At 37.6% G+C, this 14,627-nt stretch overlaps 1 protein-coding gene across 2 annotated transcripts in view; it reads left to right on the top strand.

The window, feature by feature from the left end:
• Positions 1–14,627, top strand: part of RECK (reversion inducing cysteine rich protein with kazal motifs) — a 64,695-nt gene that overhangs the window by 21,497 nt on the left and 28,571 nt on the right. Inside the window, exons 5-7 of one of the 2 annotated variants that reach the window (XM_052697667.1) lie at positions 5,047–5,132; positions 8,664–8,711; positions 9,714–9,755. In XM_052697667.1, the coding sequence (XP_052553627.1) occupies positions 5,047–5,132; positions 8,664–8,711; positions 9,714–9,755 (176 nt within the window). The remainder of the gene's footprint in view (positions 1–5,046; positions 5,133–8,663; positions 8,712–9,713; positions 9,756–14,627) is intronic. The other variant, XM_052697668.1, reaches the window with a different exon arrangement.

Genomic DNA, 14,627 nt, shown 5'->3' with positions numbered 1-14,627 from the left:
GCTGGATGCTTACAATTGGTGGAAGCAGCTGTCACATGGCTGGAAACATATCTCATAAACATATAGGTTTATTCTTGCCTTGGGCAAAGGCAATCCTATTTATATCCTAATCATGGGACTGCTTTTGCTCAAGGACCTGGGTGCTCTTAGCGGGTAACGCAGAAGGATAGGGATGTCTGTTGTGTACCTCAAGGTGATTTGATTTTGGGTGAGAACAGCCAATAACGTAAATTGTATGATGCTAAATGGCTGTGTATTACTGTATGTCATCATCATTATGGTTATTATATGCCCGGGTAAGAGTAGCACAGTGAGAGCTATCCCGATTAAAAAAGAATGGCCTCAAATGGAACCAGAACTAACTTCTGCATGCAGTAACCCAAAACTATGAATCAGCCCTCCTGCACTGAAGGACTGTTTTGACAGATGGAACTTGAAGTTATGAATGGAGTGAGTACCGAGAACCATTGCACATGAATGGCCCATAGACTGCAATAATATGTGAGTGCATACATATCAAAAAGGAAGATAGGTCATGGTAATTAGTTAGGATGTGTACAAACTGTGGGTATGGTGCAAGTGGTATGGTATAAGGAGTGGACATTGTCTTAGTTTCAGCAGGGATGCATTTTTTCTTCAGAGTTTCTGTTATAATGCTTACGTTTTAGTTCTAGGAGAAAAACAGTGTCAGTAACACACTGATGTTTATAGTTTGTGCAAAGCAGGAGCTGGGGGGGGAGAGAATTAGGATAGCTGTCTGAAGCTAGCCAGAGGGATATTCCATACCATATGACATCATACAAAAGGAATTTTGAAGAGGGTGGGATTTCATTTTCCTTTCTTCCACTGCCTGAGGGGCTAACTGGGCTTCGGTCAGGGGATGGTGAGCAATTCTTGTGCCTCACTTCTTATATGTATTCAGATGTATATGAATACTATATGCATAGTAATAACTATTATCCTTTTCCTTTTCTCTATCTTAGTAAACAGTTTTATCTCAACCCAGGAGTTCTGTGGGGTTTTTTTTGTTTGTTTGTTTGTTTGATTGATTCTCTCCCCCATCCCACTAGGAAGGAGAGAAGGGAGCAACTGTGTGGTGCTCAGCCACCTGCCAGATTAAACCACAACCGTGTTGTATTCACTTTCTTTTATGGCTCATCCTCAAAAAACAAAACTATGTTGTATGTTATTGTCCTTGCCAATGCAGTATTATTAGCTTCAAAACAGTACTAAATGTTTAGAAGCAGAAGTTTAAGAAAAGAAGTTTAAGAAAAATATATTTTCTGAAGGTGAATACTAATTAGTGTTCTAATGGAGGATTTTTTAAAAACTGTGAGTCTGTTGTTTATGAAAAATAATAGGCCTACAGTATGTGAATTACTTGGCATTTCAATAGGAAATTAAAATTTCTTTCTTATTCTGCATGCATTATACTACTGAAGGAACTACTTGCAAGTGGGAGGGCAATGGGGGTGAATAGGGCAACCTATAATTCTAGATGGTAACTATGCTCTGATTTTAAACTTTCTCATTTTCTGTAAGCAGACTGTAGAAGACTTCTCCAGAGACAGCAAAATGCTGACTTGATCTTTGTTATTCCGCATGAAAGCTATGATGAGCCTAGTTGTTTTTCGGTTTCTCCTTTTTCCATCTTCCTTTTTATTCTTTCCTTTTGTTTCCTGTGAACCACTGTGATCAAGTTTCTTTTAAATTTTCAATGTGTACACGGTTGCTTTCATCATAAAATCATCAGAAATCATATTCTAAGTCTTCACATTTGAGCAATATTCTATCTTTGATTCTGACTTGAATGCTCTTGTGGATGGTATAATAGAACATTTTTAATAAGGAAGAAAAATGTTTGTCTTTTTATTCATCTCAGTAACATAGTGTGGCTCCTGGAAACTTCTTTGAAAGGGGATCTTTGACAAGAGGATGCATTGTACAGCATGTAGTTGTATGGATTTTGATACACTGGCTAAATGCAGTCCTGGGAATAGTGAAAAATATGCAGCCTTGCTTTCCATTTTCATAAAAGAATTTGAGAATGGAGTTTCAAGATTGCAAAAAAAAGAAAAAATTATCAGTTTGCTTGCAACTCCATTTTCAGTCAACATAAATACATGACCTGTGAGTTTTCAAATGGAATGTACAGAGTTGCAGTCGGATATTCAGCTGAAAAAATTGATCATGTCTTTTTACTAGACTTTACTAAGAATTCTCTTAGCAGAGAAAAGTATCCCTTGCTTCCCAATCATGTCTTATTCACATAATCGCTTTTTGGCAGTACACACATTTATGAACAACTGTTGTCAAGGATGAAGTGCAAAAAGAGTAAAATTTCTTCAAAAAACTCAGATGAGCACCTTGAGAATGCCAGAACAACTGCGGGCCCTTCCATCAAACTGGCCTGGTGCTTTGGTTTCACAAAAACAGGGTCAGCTATCTTACTTGTTCCATGGTTTTGCTGCTTTTTAAAAATGTTTTAATAAAGATATTAGTAACTAAAATGTTACTTGTATTTATATGAGGGCAGCTCTAAAAGTAATGCTTCCTCTTTTATTATTTTGGCCCATGGTGTTTCTCAGAGGCGTATGTCCATGGTATGGCACTGGAGGTTGAACCTTCCTGCCAGTGTTCAATCACTGTTGCAGTGTGCTGTTGCCATGCGACAGATAGCAGCGAGAGTCAGTCTGCAAAGTGACATCTGGCTTGAAAGTGTGTATGATGCACAGGCGTGGAACAGAATTCCTCCGTGCAGAAAAAAAATGGCATCTGTTGACTTCATCAGTGTTTAGTGAACATTTTTGGAGATCAGAGAGTGGATGTGAGCACAGTGAGGCGGTTGTGGTGCATTTCAGCAGTGGCATCAGTAACAGTGGGTCAGCTCCATTGGTGCAGACTTTTATGGGCATGGCATACAGCCTCTTGGAAAACATGCACAGCTGATGGTGGTGACTGTGTTGAAAAACAGTGTTTTGCAGTTGAGGATATGCTCTATCAAACAGAATTATTGTGCTTGTTTTAGCTGTTGTAGTTTCCATGAAAATAAATAGGAGAAATTACTTTTGGAGTGACCTACATATCCACAGCCCAAGGCAATTGCATTTCACTGAATGTAGCCAGAATGTTGGACACCCTTAAGAAATATGATCTTAAGTCAATTAATTGTGCACTGAAGGTGCATTTTTGTTAAGAAATGCTTGTACTTCAATTATCTTGATTACAAAATTAATCTTTAAATGCTAAAGTTGCTATTTTAAAATTGCAATGCAGTATGTTATGGACATGTACCATAGCTTCTTTTTCACAAGCTTGTTTGATAGGCTGAAATACCATGAGTAGAGGGCCACTTCCCAAGAAAAATGTAACCATGGCTGAAGCTTACCAGCATTCCTAATTTGGCATGCAAGTTTGCTTCATTCTTCTAGCAGAGTTCATTGAAACGTGTTTCTAAAACACACAGGCTCTGTCTTGCACAAGATAGGAATGCTTGTGGGGTCTTTTATTTCTGTCTTTTGGTTTGTTTTGTTTCTCAGCTGCGATTATTCACTGGTTGATTTATTCAGTGGTGACGTTGCCACTAAAGCTGTACAGATTAATTTATCATACTTCTTCTCCAGCATGGGGGTGATTACTGCAAGCTTTTTTCTGGAAAACTTGTTTTTATACTGCACATGATATTTAATTTTTTTTAGATTTTATTTTATATTTTTTATTTTATATTATATTATTTTATTATATTATATTTTTTATTTTATAGAGCTGAAACAGCTAGCTGCTATGTTATCATAGAGTCATTAAGGTTGGAAAAGACCACTAAGATCATCTAGTCCAGTCTAGTTATTTATATGCCTGAAGTGGAATGTAGAGAGTAATTAACAGATGTGTTGTTAAATGTATTTGCATTACTTAAGTGTAGACACGCAGTTGCTTTTGGGATTAGTTTAAAACAATGCATCAACTCAGAATTTCTGAATGTTGTTTCCAAACTGTTGATGTGTACCACAACAGTAATCTCCTCAACACATTTCAGAATGATTCTCAGTCTTTGAAAAGTCAAATCTTCACCCCATTTGTGGGAGAGTAGGGTGACCTGATTCTGCTGTTATTTGTGGCCTTTCCTTCTGCTTTCAGCTCAGCTGAATTGGACAGTTGAGCTAAAACACTGAGCAGAGGTAAAGAGAAAACGGATCAGTCTTCAAAATGATGATCAAGGCACTGGTCTGCAGTGCATCGACACGGGCTGGCACAGACAGATGTAGTGCCTCTTCAAGCTGACTGCAGTCAGGCTGTTCTTCACCTTTGCCTCCTGTTCCTTTCCACTCAGATACACAGTTCTGCTACCGTGCTTATGCCAAGTGTTGATGTTGTAATTTGCATGAAAAAAAAAAATTCTGGAAAATGTTCATTTAGCTGAAGATTTTGATTTTTCTTTATAAATTTACTTATTGCAGAATTCTCTGTACTGTGTAAAATGAGAGTAGCAAATTAAATAGAAAAAGATAGAAGACGGAAAATGTTGAAGGCATTTGTGAATATTAAAGTACGTTATTAAGGTAGAGAAACTACAGGCAAAGCTTGAAGAAAAAGTAAGAATGGTATTCTGTGTTAAGAAGTGGAGAATTATAGAAAAGTGTAGTGCTGTTGAAGCCAGTAAGAGGATGTATCAGAACATGCAGTTTTGCTTCTTTTCTAACATTTTTTTTTCTTTTGATTTCTGTTGGCTTATACTTCATATTACATAAGAACATACTGCTATGTAAATACATAAAATGGTTTGGATAAAAGACCTGTAAAGTCAGTGTGTAGAACTTACGTATTTGACAAATTCTAAATTTGTTAAGTACATGGATTTGCTTTTCTTTTCTTGCTTAAAGTTAGTTTGGAATCACTTAATAAATTCTAACTAAAATATAATCTATAGGCAGACTTCTTGAGCAAAAACAGGACTGTCATACTTGGAAAGTAACTTATGGTGAGGAAAGGAAAAATAGCACAGGTTCTCTTGCTACTGTAATTTGTACTGTAATTTTATTTTTAAAGGAGTTCTGAAGAAGTCTGATGGTTGGGTTGGTTTAGGTTGCTGTGAGCTAGCTATTGCTGTGGAATGTCGGCAAGCATGTAAACAGGTAAGACTTTCTTGCTATTTTTTGGTCCATTATTAATGTCAAATGACTCAGCATTGAATTCACTCGTGTTACTGTTTGTGATTTACAGGCTTAATGAATTTTTAATATGAAACTTAAACTATCGCACAGATTTCTTACAAATTAGAATATATGCTAGGGTAATAAAATATCACCAACCAAATTTCAAGAATTAAAACAGGGAATTTACATTCTTAAGAGTTTTCAACAAAAAGAAGTAACATTTAAATTCTGATGAGATGAAAACCTAGTTAAAATGCAGTTTCTTTCTTTCTTTTTGTTGTGGGTGGTGGTGGTTTTGTGGAGTTTTTGTGTGTGTGTGTTTTCAGCCACTCTGGAGGACTGAGCTTCTGGGTGCTTGCCAAGACTTCATGACCCTGAAGTTTGAAGACCTTTCTTGTTAGCATTTCCACAGAGAGAATTTGCTGTTCTCATGAGTATTGTGTTGCATGTACATGTGTAAGAAAGTATGCAGCTACACTCCAGGAGAGGTTTCTGGTTTACAAGACCTGTTATTTGTTGTCTGACATACTCGGTATTCATGGCCATCTCTTAGCACTGGGGAGGTGGTGGAAAGCAATCATTTGATTTTGATTCAATTCATTGTAATCAGATGAATCAGGAAGTGTTTAGATCCATGACGTAAACCATGTTTTTTCTCATACTGAGACCTGATATTTATAAATTTGAAGGCTTTGTTATTTTTTACATATAATCTAGAAATTATTAGAGGAAGGAAATAGGTAACAATTAACATCTTTCCCTTTGGTGGTGTAGGTGGTAACAAATTAATGTTTAATGCCTACCAGTACGTTTTGACCTGAGCGCGATCATTAAGATCGCCAACACTTAGGAAAAGTACCATTAATAATTAATCATAACAGTTTTGTGCCAGAATTGCATTGGGATTCAGTAAGAAGCTGAATTTCGGTGTATGTCAAGTGTCTTGATCTTCTGCATTAAATGTTTACTGCTATGACATGCTAGCCTGCAGCTGTTAGGTAGTTACTTGGGTTTTTTTGGCATTTTTACTTTTTTTAGTGGCAAATCAAGACAGGGAGGCAGTTCTAGACAATAGTTCTTGCAGTGACAAATTGCTGAGTGGTGATTTCACCAAATTGTTTTAAGGAGTTATCACTTCTCATGGCTTTTTACTCAGTTACCTGAGTTAAAAGAATAACATTCAGTCACGTAATTAAGTGCTGGTATCACTATTAAAAAAAAAAAAAGAAGAAGAATCATCAAACAAATATATTTTATTTAGTTCTGTAAGGCTCAGGAAGTCATAGAGCCAAGAGTGGAACCGACCCCAGGTATTGCGCTGGTAGCATACAGCTCCCCGTGGATAATGGTTCCCAAACAAAACTGTCTCAGATCTCTATGAGATCTCAGTCACGACGTGCAGGTAGGCAGTGCCCTTAAGTAATGTCGTGTAGAACCCAGTGCGCTGTCATGGAAACCCACCCGGGCAGGGAATTGGAGGGCCTCCCTGAAAATACTCCAGTACGTGCTGGAGAACTCACCTTTCTTCTGGTCCCCAGAGAGCCTGGAGAGCTTGTCCTATTTAGATTGCTCCTGCTGGCAACACTGTTTCTGGTGCAAGCCATGTTTTCTTTGATTCTGCCCCTGTTTTGGATTCCATTGTCATTTGTGCGGCATGAAAGAGCAGTAGTGGATAGCAGTCTGTTCTGTTGACAAGCTGTGGCACTCTCTAGGCAGTGTCCCAGATCTTGGCTCCCAGGAAGCAGCAGATGACTCCAGGCACCCTGTCAGGCAGCAGAGAGGAGCCTCAGTGCCTTTTAACAAGGAGTTATCCACTGCAAGCATGAGGCGTTTCTTTGTTAATGCTGCAATGATTTTTCCTCACCTCTTCTTTGATACAGCATATGAGATGTGCCTCTGGCAACATGAGGCAGAGAGCAGGGGAAGCAGAGAGGAAGATCTTGCCATCACCTTCGTAAAAAAAAACCTTATTTGATCTGTCTTAAACTGCACCTGCAGCACTGCAAACTTGCGTCCCAAAATTCTCCAACATCAAAACAGAAAACATGTCTGAGAGTGGCGCTGTGCCTTTTTGTCTGTGTTTTAAAGCCATATGTAATGAAGATATAATTGTTAATAACTATAAGATTCAGCAGCCATCTTACCACTACAGAGGCTCCAGTGTGAGTGCTGGGTGGTTGCATCATGTAACTTTGCAAATTGAGATAACAAGTTTAGTTTTTCGTTGCAAACTGGAGGTATGTGATTGCTGCTGATGTGCTCTGTTTTGTTGTTTCGTAGCAGTATTTACTACATCTGCAGAGATTCCAGAGCTCTCTTTACTTTCATTACGATAAACATAATGTCTTGATTATTTTTTTTCTATTTTTTGCAGTCTCTGAATGAAAGTTTTTACTCTGCAGTAGGGCAGACTGGAAGGCAGCATGTGAGGTGGCAATTGTATGTGAAGTTTCATGGCACAGTGAGGAAAAGAGAAACAGTAGACAAATGTAACTGTAGTTCAAAAAGTGTTTTTGTTCTTCTGAAAAGAATATGTGTCTGTACCCAAATGCATATCTTAGCAAAGTTTTCAGATTTATCCTAATGTTTCTTTTCCAGATCTTTCATTTATGGCTGTGTTCTGTGAAACTTAATTTAATCTTATGATTGCTGTGTCATTTCTCTTTGTTCTCAGTATCAAATGCCGTGTTGCTTGATTGAAGACTGCTGTCTATGTATCTTGGCTGTGTCTCGTACTGACTCTGGTTGATATGATTCACATGATTTTCATTTAAACTAAAACAGACATGACTTGGGATTTTAAGGATATTCACCATTAAGGATAACGGTGAATAACTGGATGTTAATATTGATTCTTAAAACTTGAGGGGGTTTTGCAGGCATTTTGAAGGTGATACTATAGGTCATATCTTACCTTTGTTATTTTAAATTGCTGGAGGGAGAAATATCTAATGTGAGTAATGACCATAACATTTAATATCTGACATGAAAAAGGAGCAAGAGTTAATCTACAAAAAAAAAAAAAAAAAAAAAAGCAACTTATCTACACTGCAAAAGGGGGTTTTCTGCAAATTGCTTTTACAAAAGTAATTGTAGAATTTCATATTCTAGAGGGAGAAGAAAGGAATAAAACAGATTAACATGATTGAACATACAAAATGAAGAAAAGTGATGAACAGGCTCTTGCATTTCCTTGGTTTTTCCAATATTCTGCTCTGTCTGGAAAACCTCTGATGAAAACTAAGTTGCTGTGTCTGTGCTTCCAGTGTCGACTAACGTGATGCAGAAATAAGTGTTTTGGGGTTTCAATCAAATGTAATGGAGACAAAGTTGTAGCTTCTACTTTTTTTTTCCTTAAAGCTTTAAGTGGATTCTTCAGGTTCCTAAAACGGAATGTTAAAGTAGATCTTGTATCCATGGTTATCTTAGGTAACAAAGTTAGAATCATTTTTATTTTGCAACATGTTTTTATTGTTTTCTACTTCAAATTGGGGCATTTTCTGTTTTCAGGCTTCTTCAAAGAATGATATTTTAAAAGTCTGTAGAAAGGAATATGAGGTACGTATGTATTTATATGCACATATATCTTATTAAGTCATTTGTTATATAAATAATGAGGGAAAATCCAATCATCTTACAGTAGTATGTCTGGATACTTCCACCCAACTGCAAATTAGCTGTCTGCAATTACTGTAAAAGTACAATTGCTTTCTGTAAGAAAGGGGCTTCCCTTGCATATATCTTAATTTGAATGAAAAAGATACAGCTTTCAAAATGGAGATTCGGATTGTAAAACTGTTTCATAAGAGTTCTGATAAAAGTAGGCATTTTTTGTGAGCATTCATTGTCAGCAAGGTATTGACTTCTAGAATGGCATATGTAGCTTAACAGGGACTAAAAAACTAAGGAAATAAATACAGGAAAGAGTAAGCCTTTATGTAATCTATCCTCATTCAAAATGAATAATTTTTGCTAACATCAGTGAAAGTGTGCATGCCAGCACTTAGTTATACTGTTCTACTTTTAAAATTAACCATTAGAATGTTTTCAGAAATGTGTAAATGAAGATTTGTGTTCTTTTTGTGGGATTCTGTAGAAATGTTAGTTTGCTAGGACTTCTTCCCTTTCAATGTTTCATTTAAAAAACAGAATTCTCCTCCCACCCTTTCATCCCCTTTCATCCCCTTTCATCCCCTTTCATCCTGCCTGCTGTCCCGAATTAGACAGTCCTGTGTAAGTTCTGCCCGTATTGAATGGTGTCACACAATTCTTTTTGATTTGGGAAGAAATATAGCAGGTTTCTCATTTTCCAGAAAACATTAAATTCCTTGTTTGTCTGATTTTCCTTTGGTCTTTCTATATAATCAATCTACAGAATATTTTCCTAGACTCCTCTCCATTGAAGTTACTATAGTTTATTGTCTTTAAGATTATTTTTCATTTTAAGTAGTTCTGTCTTTCCTGATGCTATAATATGCTATACTGTCAACATCTGTAAGCTTCTCCTCTATTATGCTGGTCTGTTTCCTTCTTTTTTTCTGCATTTCTGCATTGCTGTAGGAGGTTGGCCAATATGTGTTGAAGGAGAACGGGAGAGGAAAGGTAAGAGAATAAAGAACACCTACAAAATAGTGATAGTCATCTTACTTACTTTTCTTAGGCTCTTTCTCCAGTTTTTGTCTGGAATTTTAGGAAGTGGGATGTTGCTGTTATTGCACAGAAAACCTTAACTCTTTTTATCTGTGCAGTACTTTAAAAGACTAGGAGAGACAGCAAAATAACAGAAGGAGAAATCAAGTCTTCTGGTTGATGAAGAAGAAAAGAACTTTTTTAATGAGCACTGGGATTGGTAGGCACAGATATTCTGTTAGGGATACAAATGAAATTATCTGATATGGTAGATGCTCACTTATTACATTTCTTTGTATGAAAATAGATTTTCCTGTGTATCTTAGACGTTATGGATAGTCATGAAAAGTAGTATTTGCTATGCTTTCAAGAGGTCTATTGCATGCATAAAATTTAAGGCCGTTTTGTCTAAGGTGTGAGATTTGAGAAGCTGCTTCTGGAGGGAACGTGCCTTCCCTCTTTCCCTCCTTTCTCTTTGTTTATTTTTAGTAGTTTCCATGGTGGATGTTGCATGCTCGTTGTAGTCTTCTGAGTAGCTTCCATGTCTTTGGCTAGTACCGTACTTTGTATTCAGTTGAGTTACTGGGGAAAAACTGAATGACTGGGAGGTGAGTGGCTAATTAAAACACTGGATGACAAGATCAGAAGCAGCCTCTGAATCACATAAATGCAATGTTTTATGTATTGTGTTTGCCTTTTTGTTTAAGAAGCCATGACTCACTAAAAGTAAGGATCCAATTTGAGAAATAGTTCATTGAGAACTAGCTACGGGGGTGCTGAATATGATAAAGGCAACATGTAGATAAGAACGAGCTGAATTAACAATATGAAAGTTTATCTTGTGAACCCTCTCCTAGCTTATCAACTGGTTAATCTCATACACTCACACAGGGATTTCAGAGAGTTTGCACAAGGTTCTTACACCAGTAAACCAAACTTTGCGTAGTACTTTTCAGTAGTATTTTGAGAGTAGGAAAGCAACTTCATTAGCTTACCTTCAGCTTCCCACTGTTAGTGAGCACAGAGAATGAGAGAAGTCTTCAAGAGTAAGGCGTAGGGATCAGAGCAGTGAAAGCAGGAGAAAAAAATAATCTCCAAATGGAAGATGTTAGAAAGTGAGAAGTTGCTAAGCGGAGTCCAAAGTTGTGCAATAAGTGAACCACTTTAGCACTGATGTGCCAACTTGTCATAAGATTAACTGAAAATGCTTTTATTGGGTTGCAGTTACTGTTAGTAAAGTTTGTGATTCTTGTGATTCAGAGATTGTACTTTTTAGAAATGATTTGTGGCGTAATAAGCTGTTAATTCTTGATTGGTGCATTGAAAGTTTTAAAGCATACCCTATGAAGCGTGTTCTATGTGCAAGAAGCACTGCATGCAGAAATTTTATTTAAAAAAAATGCATAGTATCCCTGAAGAGTTTTGAATGTTACTTGAGTATGCATTATTTGGCTTCTTTTGAAAGATGTTATTGTGGAATTCCTTTTTCCCATCTTCTGCTTCTCAGACACTCATTTTTGTCCTCTTTTCTCTTTAGCTCTGTGCACCTCTTATCTTTTATCTTTCACTACTACCAGCTTTCTACTGTCTCGTTCATCTTTATCTAAAAAGAAGGTAGGTGATAATCAAAGGACGAAGAAGGAAGTGGGCTGCTTGGGTTGTGTGTAGGGTTTTCTAATTTTTCCTATTTTTAAAAGTTTTGTGTGAAAATTCATTTTTTGAAAAGGCTACATGGAATGATGCTTGAAAAAGTAGCAAAGTAATATATGATGGTTGAAGTAAGTTGTGAAGAGTTTATTACCATATTTAAGATGCTAAGGACATAGAAAAGATTACAAAATGGTTTTAATGAACTCCTAAAGAATGCAGCTGTGTGTGGCCTCTGGAAGCACAACATCACTTAAGAATTTGCAGCAGACTCGACCTCTGTCTACCACACACTGTAGTTAGTAATAATGTGATCTTGGGGTGCTTCTTGTTACTGTTCTTCACAGTTCAAAGGAAGTTGATGCAAGACTCAGAATTCTTGCCAAAACTTAAATTCCAGTGATCATGTTCTACCTTACTCTGCAAGGTTTTCTCCTTTTCCTTTCTTTCTTTTGCAATTGTTTAACGCAATTCAGGAAAACCTTGGCCTTGATTGTTACTTGTTGAAAGTTTTTTAAAAATCTGAACAATTGTGCACCATAATCTGAAATTTCTACTCCACTCCACTAAGCCTTAGTGTGTTACCTTCTGACTTCAAATCCTGTTGATTAAGATAAGATTAAATTGAGGAAAGGTTAGCAGAACTTCAAATGCTTTTTTTCACATGGTTAGTATGCTCAAGACAATAGTACTAAACTAATTTATTCACAGGTTCATAGAACATGTATACAACTGTAATTTTCAGGAAGAGAAGTAATATTTTTAAAAAAATCCTCTGTTTTCTTGTGTAAATGAGCAGCTTCACTGCCATTTTTCATTCAAGGTACAAGAAGAAACTGTTTAGAAAAAGATGCAAAAGCATGCCTTGCAATGCGACAGACTTTCCCTTTAGCAGTTGGTTCTGCACTGTCGATGTGCATGTGCTTCGGGGTCTGAGCCGTTACCTGCAGCTGATGAGCTCCAAAAAGAGCGAAACCAGTTAGGTCCTGCAGTACTGGCTGAAATCTTTCTTCAGGGAGCTTCTGTTGAGGAAGACTGGAAAATCTTTTCTGCTAGACAAGCTTGAGTTACCTTTTTCAATTTTCATCATGACAGAAGGTCTTTGAGACTGTTTTCTTAATGCATACGCACTTGTTTTAGCTGTGTCTGTCTGCTGCTTTCCATTTCTCCTACTTGTAATCTCAATTAGTGACCAGTTTCAGCAGTGCTTGTTGTTATGGGTTTTTTTAAAGGAGGAGTCTGAAAGCTGAGGTTAATCAACAAGTAGAGCAAGTAATTATACGTTTGTCCTTTGAAGTTCAATATTGCCATCTTTGTTTTCTTAATATTTTATTCATTAGTTGAAAGAGGGAGTTCAATTTTTAAAATTTTTTTATATTTTTTAATCTTCATTTCCACAGGTCTTGGTGAGTTAGTTTTTTCTTACAAGGCAAACACCCTTTTCTGCTGATACTGGTTTTTGTGCATGGGAGGGAGCTGTTTTGCTTTACATATATCTGTTTCATCTTTTCTTTTGTTGTATCTCTCTTTTCTCACAGTACACTATTTCAAGAGATTTTGATGGCAGATTCAGGAAGAAGTTTGAATGGGCTGATGAGGCTTAAATATGACTGCTACTTAATACTGTAGATAGGGCTTAGCTCTGTGTTCTGTAATGAAGTTAGGGTCACTAACTGAAGTCAGACTATGACTATTTAAAGCTGTAATCAGCTTTACTTACAAACAGGTGGCATTATGTTTTCTGAGATTTTCTCATGTGTGTATAGTTGTGCTTCCAAGATGTATAGATATATTTTCTGAGACAGTGAATGGTTTTCCAGACCTACACAAAGAGCAAAGTCAGCACAGAATACTTAGCTACCACAGAATACAGTGATATTACAGGCTACAGTTTCATGAGGTTGAGTTGCTTTAACAACTCAGTGCAGCTGAAGTTCCTCCTGTTCTCTGCTGAAGCTGCCTTTTTTCCACATGCTCTCTCCCTCTGCTAGCCATGCCAAATCATTTTTGCCTACTTTATTCTGGAGCTGGCATCTGGCAGGTCCTTCTAGAAACGTAGTATCATCTGAGTTGGAAGGAAACCTTAAAGGCCTTCTGGTCCAACCCTCCTGCAGTGAGCGGGAATGCCCACAGCTCCATCAGGTGCTCAGAGCCCCATCCAGCCTGACCCTGGCTGTCTCCAGGGATGGAGCATAATCTTCTACTAAAAGATTTTGTAAATTCCTAGCACAGGAGGAAAATGTTCTTCAGGGCTACTGAGAAAAATAAGGTCATTAAAAGATTATTGGAGTCAGAGCTGATGTGAAGGCATAAAGGAGACTATACAATCAGGAGCAGGGAAAGAAGAGTTGAAAACAACATAGGAAAGGGAAGAAAGACCGAACTCTTTTAACAGTAGTATGAGTGTTATTACAGTGATTCAGCCATCTGCAGAACTCCAGTTTTGAATTACAGAGTGAAGACTGATTACCTGGTTAGAAGATCCTGCCTGTCTTGGGGGGGCTGGGGGAGAAGATGTATAAAATAGTTACAAGAGGATATAATATTCAACTTGATAAATTTTACCTGAGTTTCTGATCACTCTAAATATTGCTTATGCTGTCTGAAAGTATGATCAGTACTTGGACATAACCATGGCAAACAGACCTCAGGCTTTTCAGAACCCTTTACTGTCTTAGTGCAATTGTTCCCCTTTACTTTGCCCTCATGAGGCCTCATCTGGAGTGCTGTTTGCAAGCCTGGGACCCCAGCATTAGAAAAATATGCAGACGTTGAGCCAGGTCCAGAGAAATACCACAAAGGTGATCAGAGGGCTGGAGCACCTCTCCTATGAAGAAAGGTTGAGGGAGATGGGCTTGTTCAGCTTGGAGAAGAGAAGGCTCTGGGGAGACCTCACTGCAGCCTTCCAGTGCTTGAAGGGAGCATATGAACAGCAGGGAGATTGACTTTTTACATGGACAGATAGTGATAGGATAAGAGGAAATGTCTTTAAATAAAAAGATGTTATGTGGAATTTTTTCACGCAGAGGATGGTGAGGTGCTGGTCCAGGCTGCCCAGAGAAGCTGTGGATGCCCCATCCCTGGGGGAGTTCAAAGCCAGGTTGGATCCCTGAGCAGCATCATCAAGGGGATGGCAACTCTGCCCATGGCAGGGGAGTAGGAAATAGGTGATCTGTAGGGTCCCTTCCAAGTCAAACT

The sequence above is a fragment of the Tympanuchus pallidicinctus genome, unplaced genomic scaffold, assembly GCF_026119805.1.
Source record: "Tympanuchus pallidicinctus isolate F22 unplaced genomic scaffold, pur_lepc_1.0 scaffold31, whole genome shotgun sequence".
Classification (NCBI taxonomy): Eukaryota; Metazoa; Chordata; class Aves; order Galliformes; family Phasianidae; genus Tympanuchus; species Tympanuchus pallidicinctus.
Note: the sequence above shows the minus strand (reverse complement) of the source record. Positions and strands in the feature narration are given on the sequence as shown.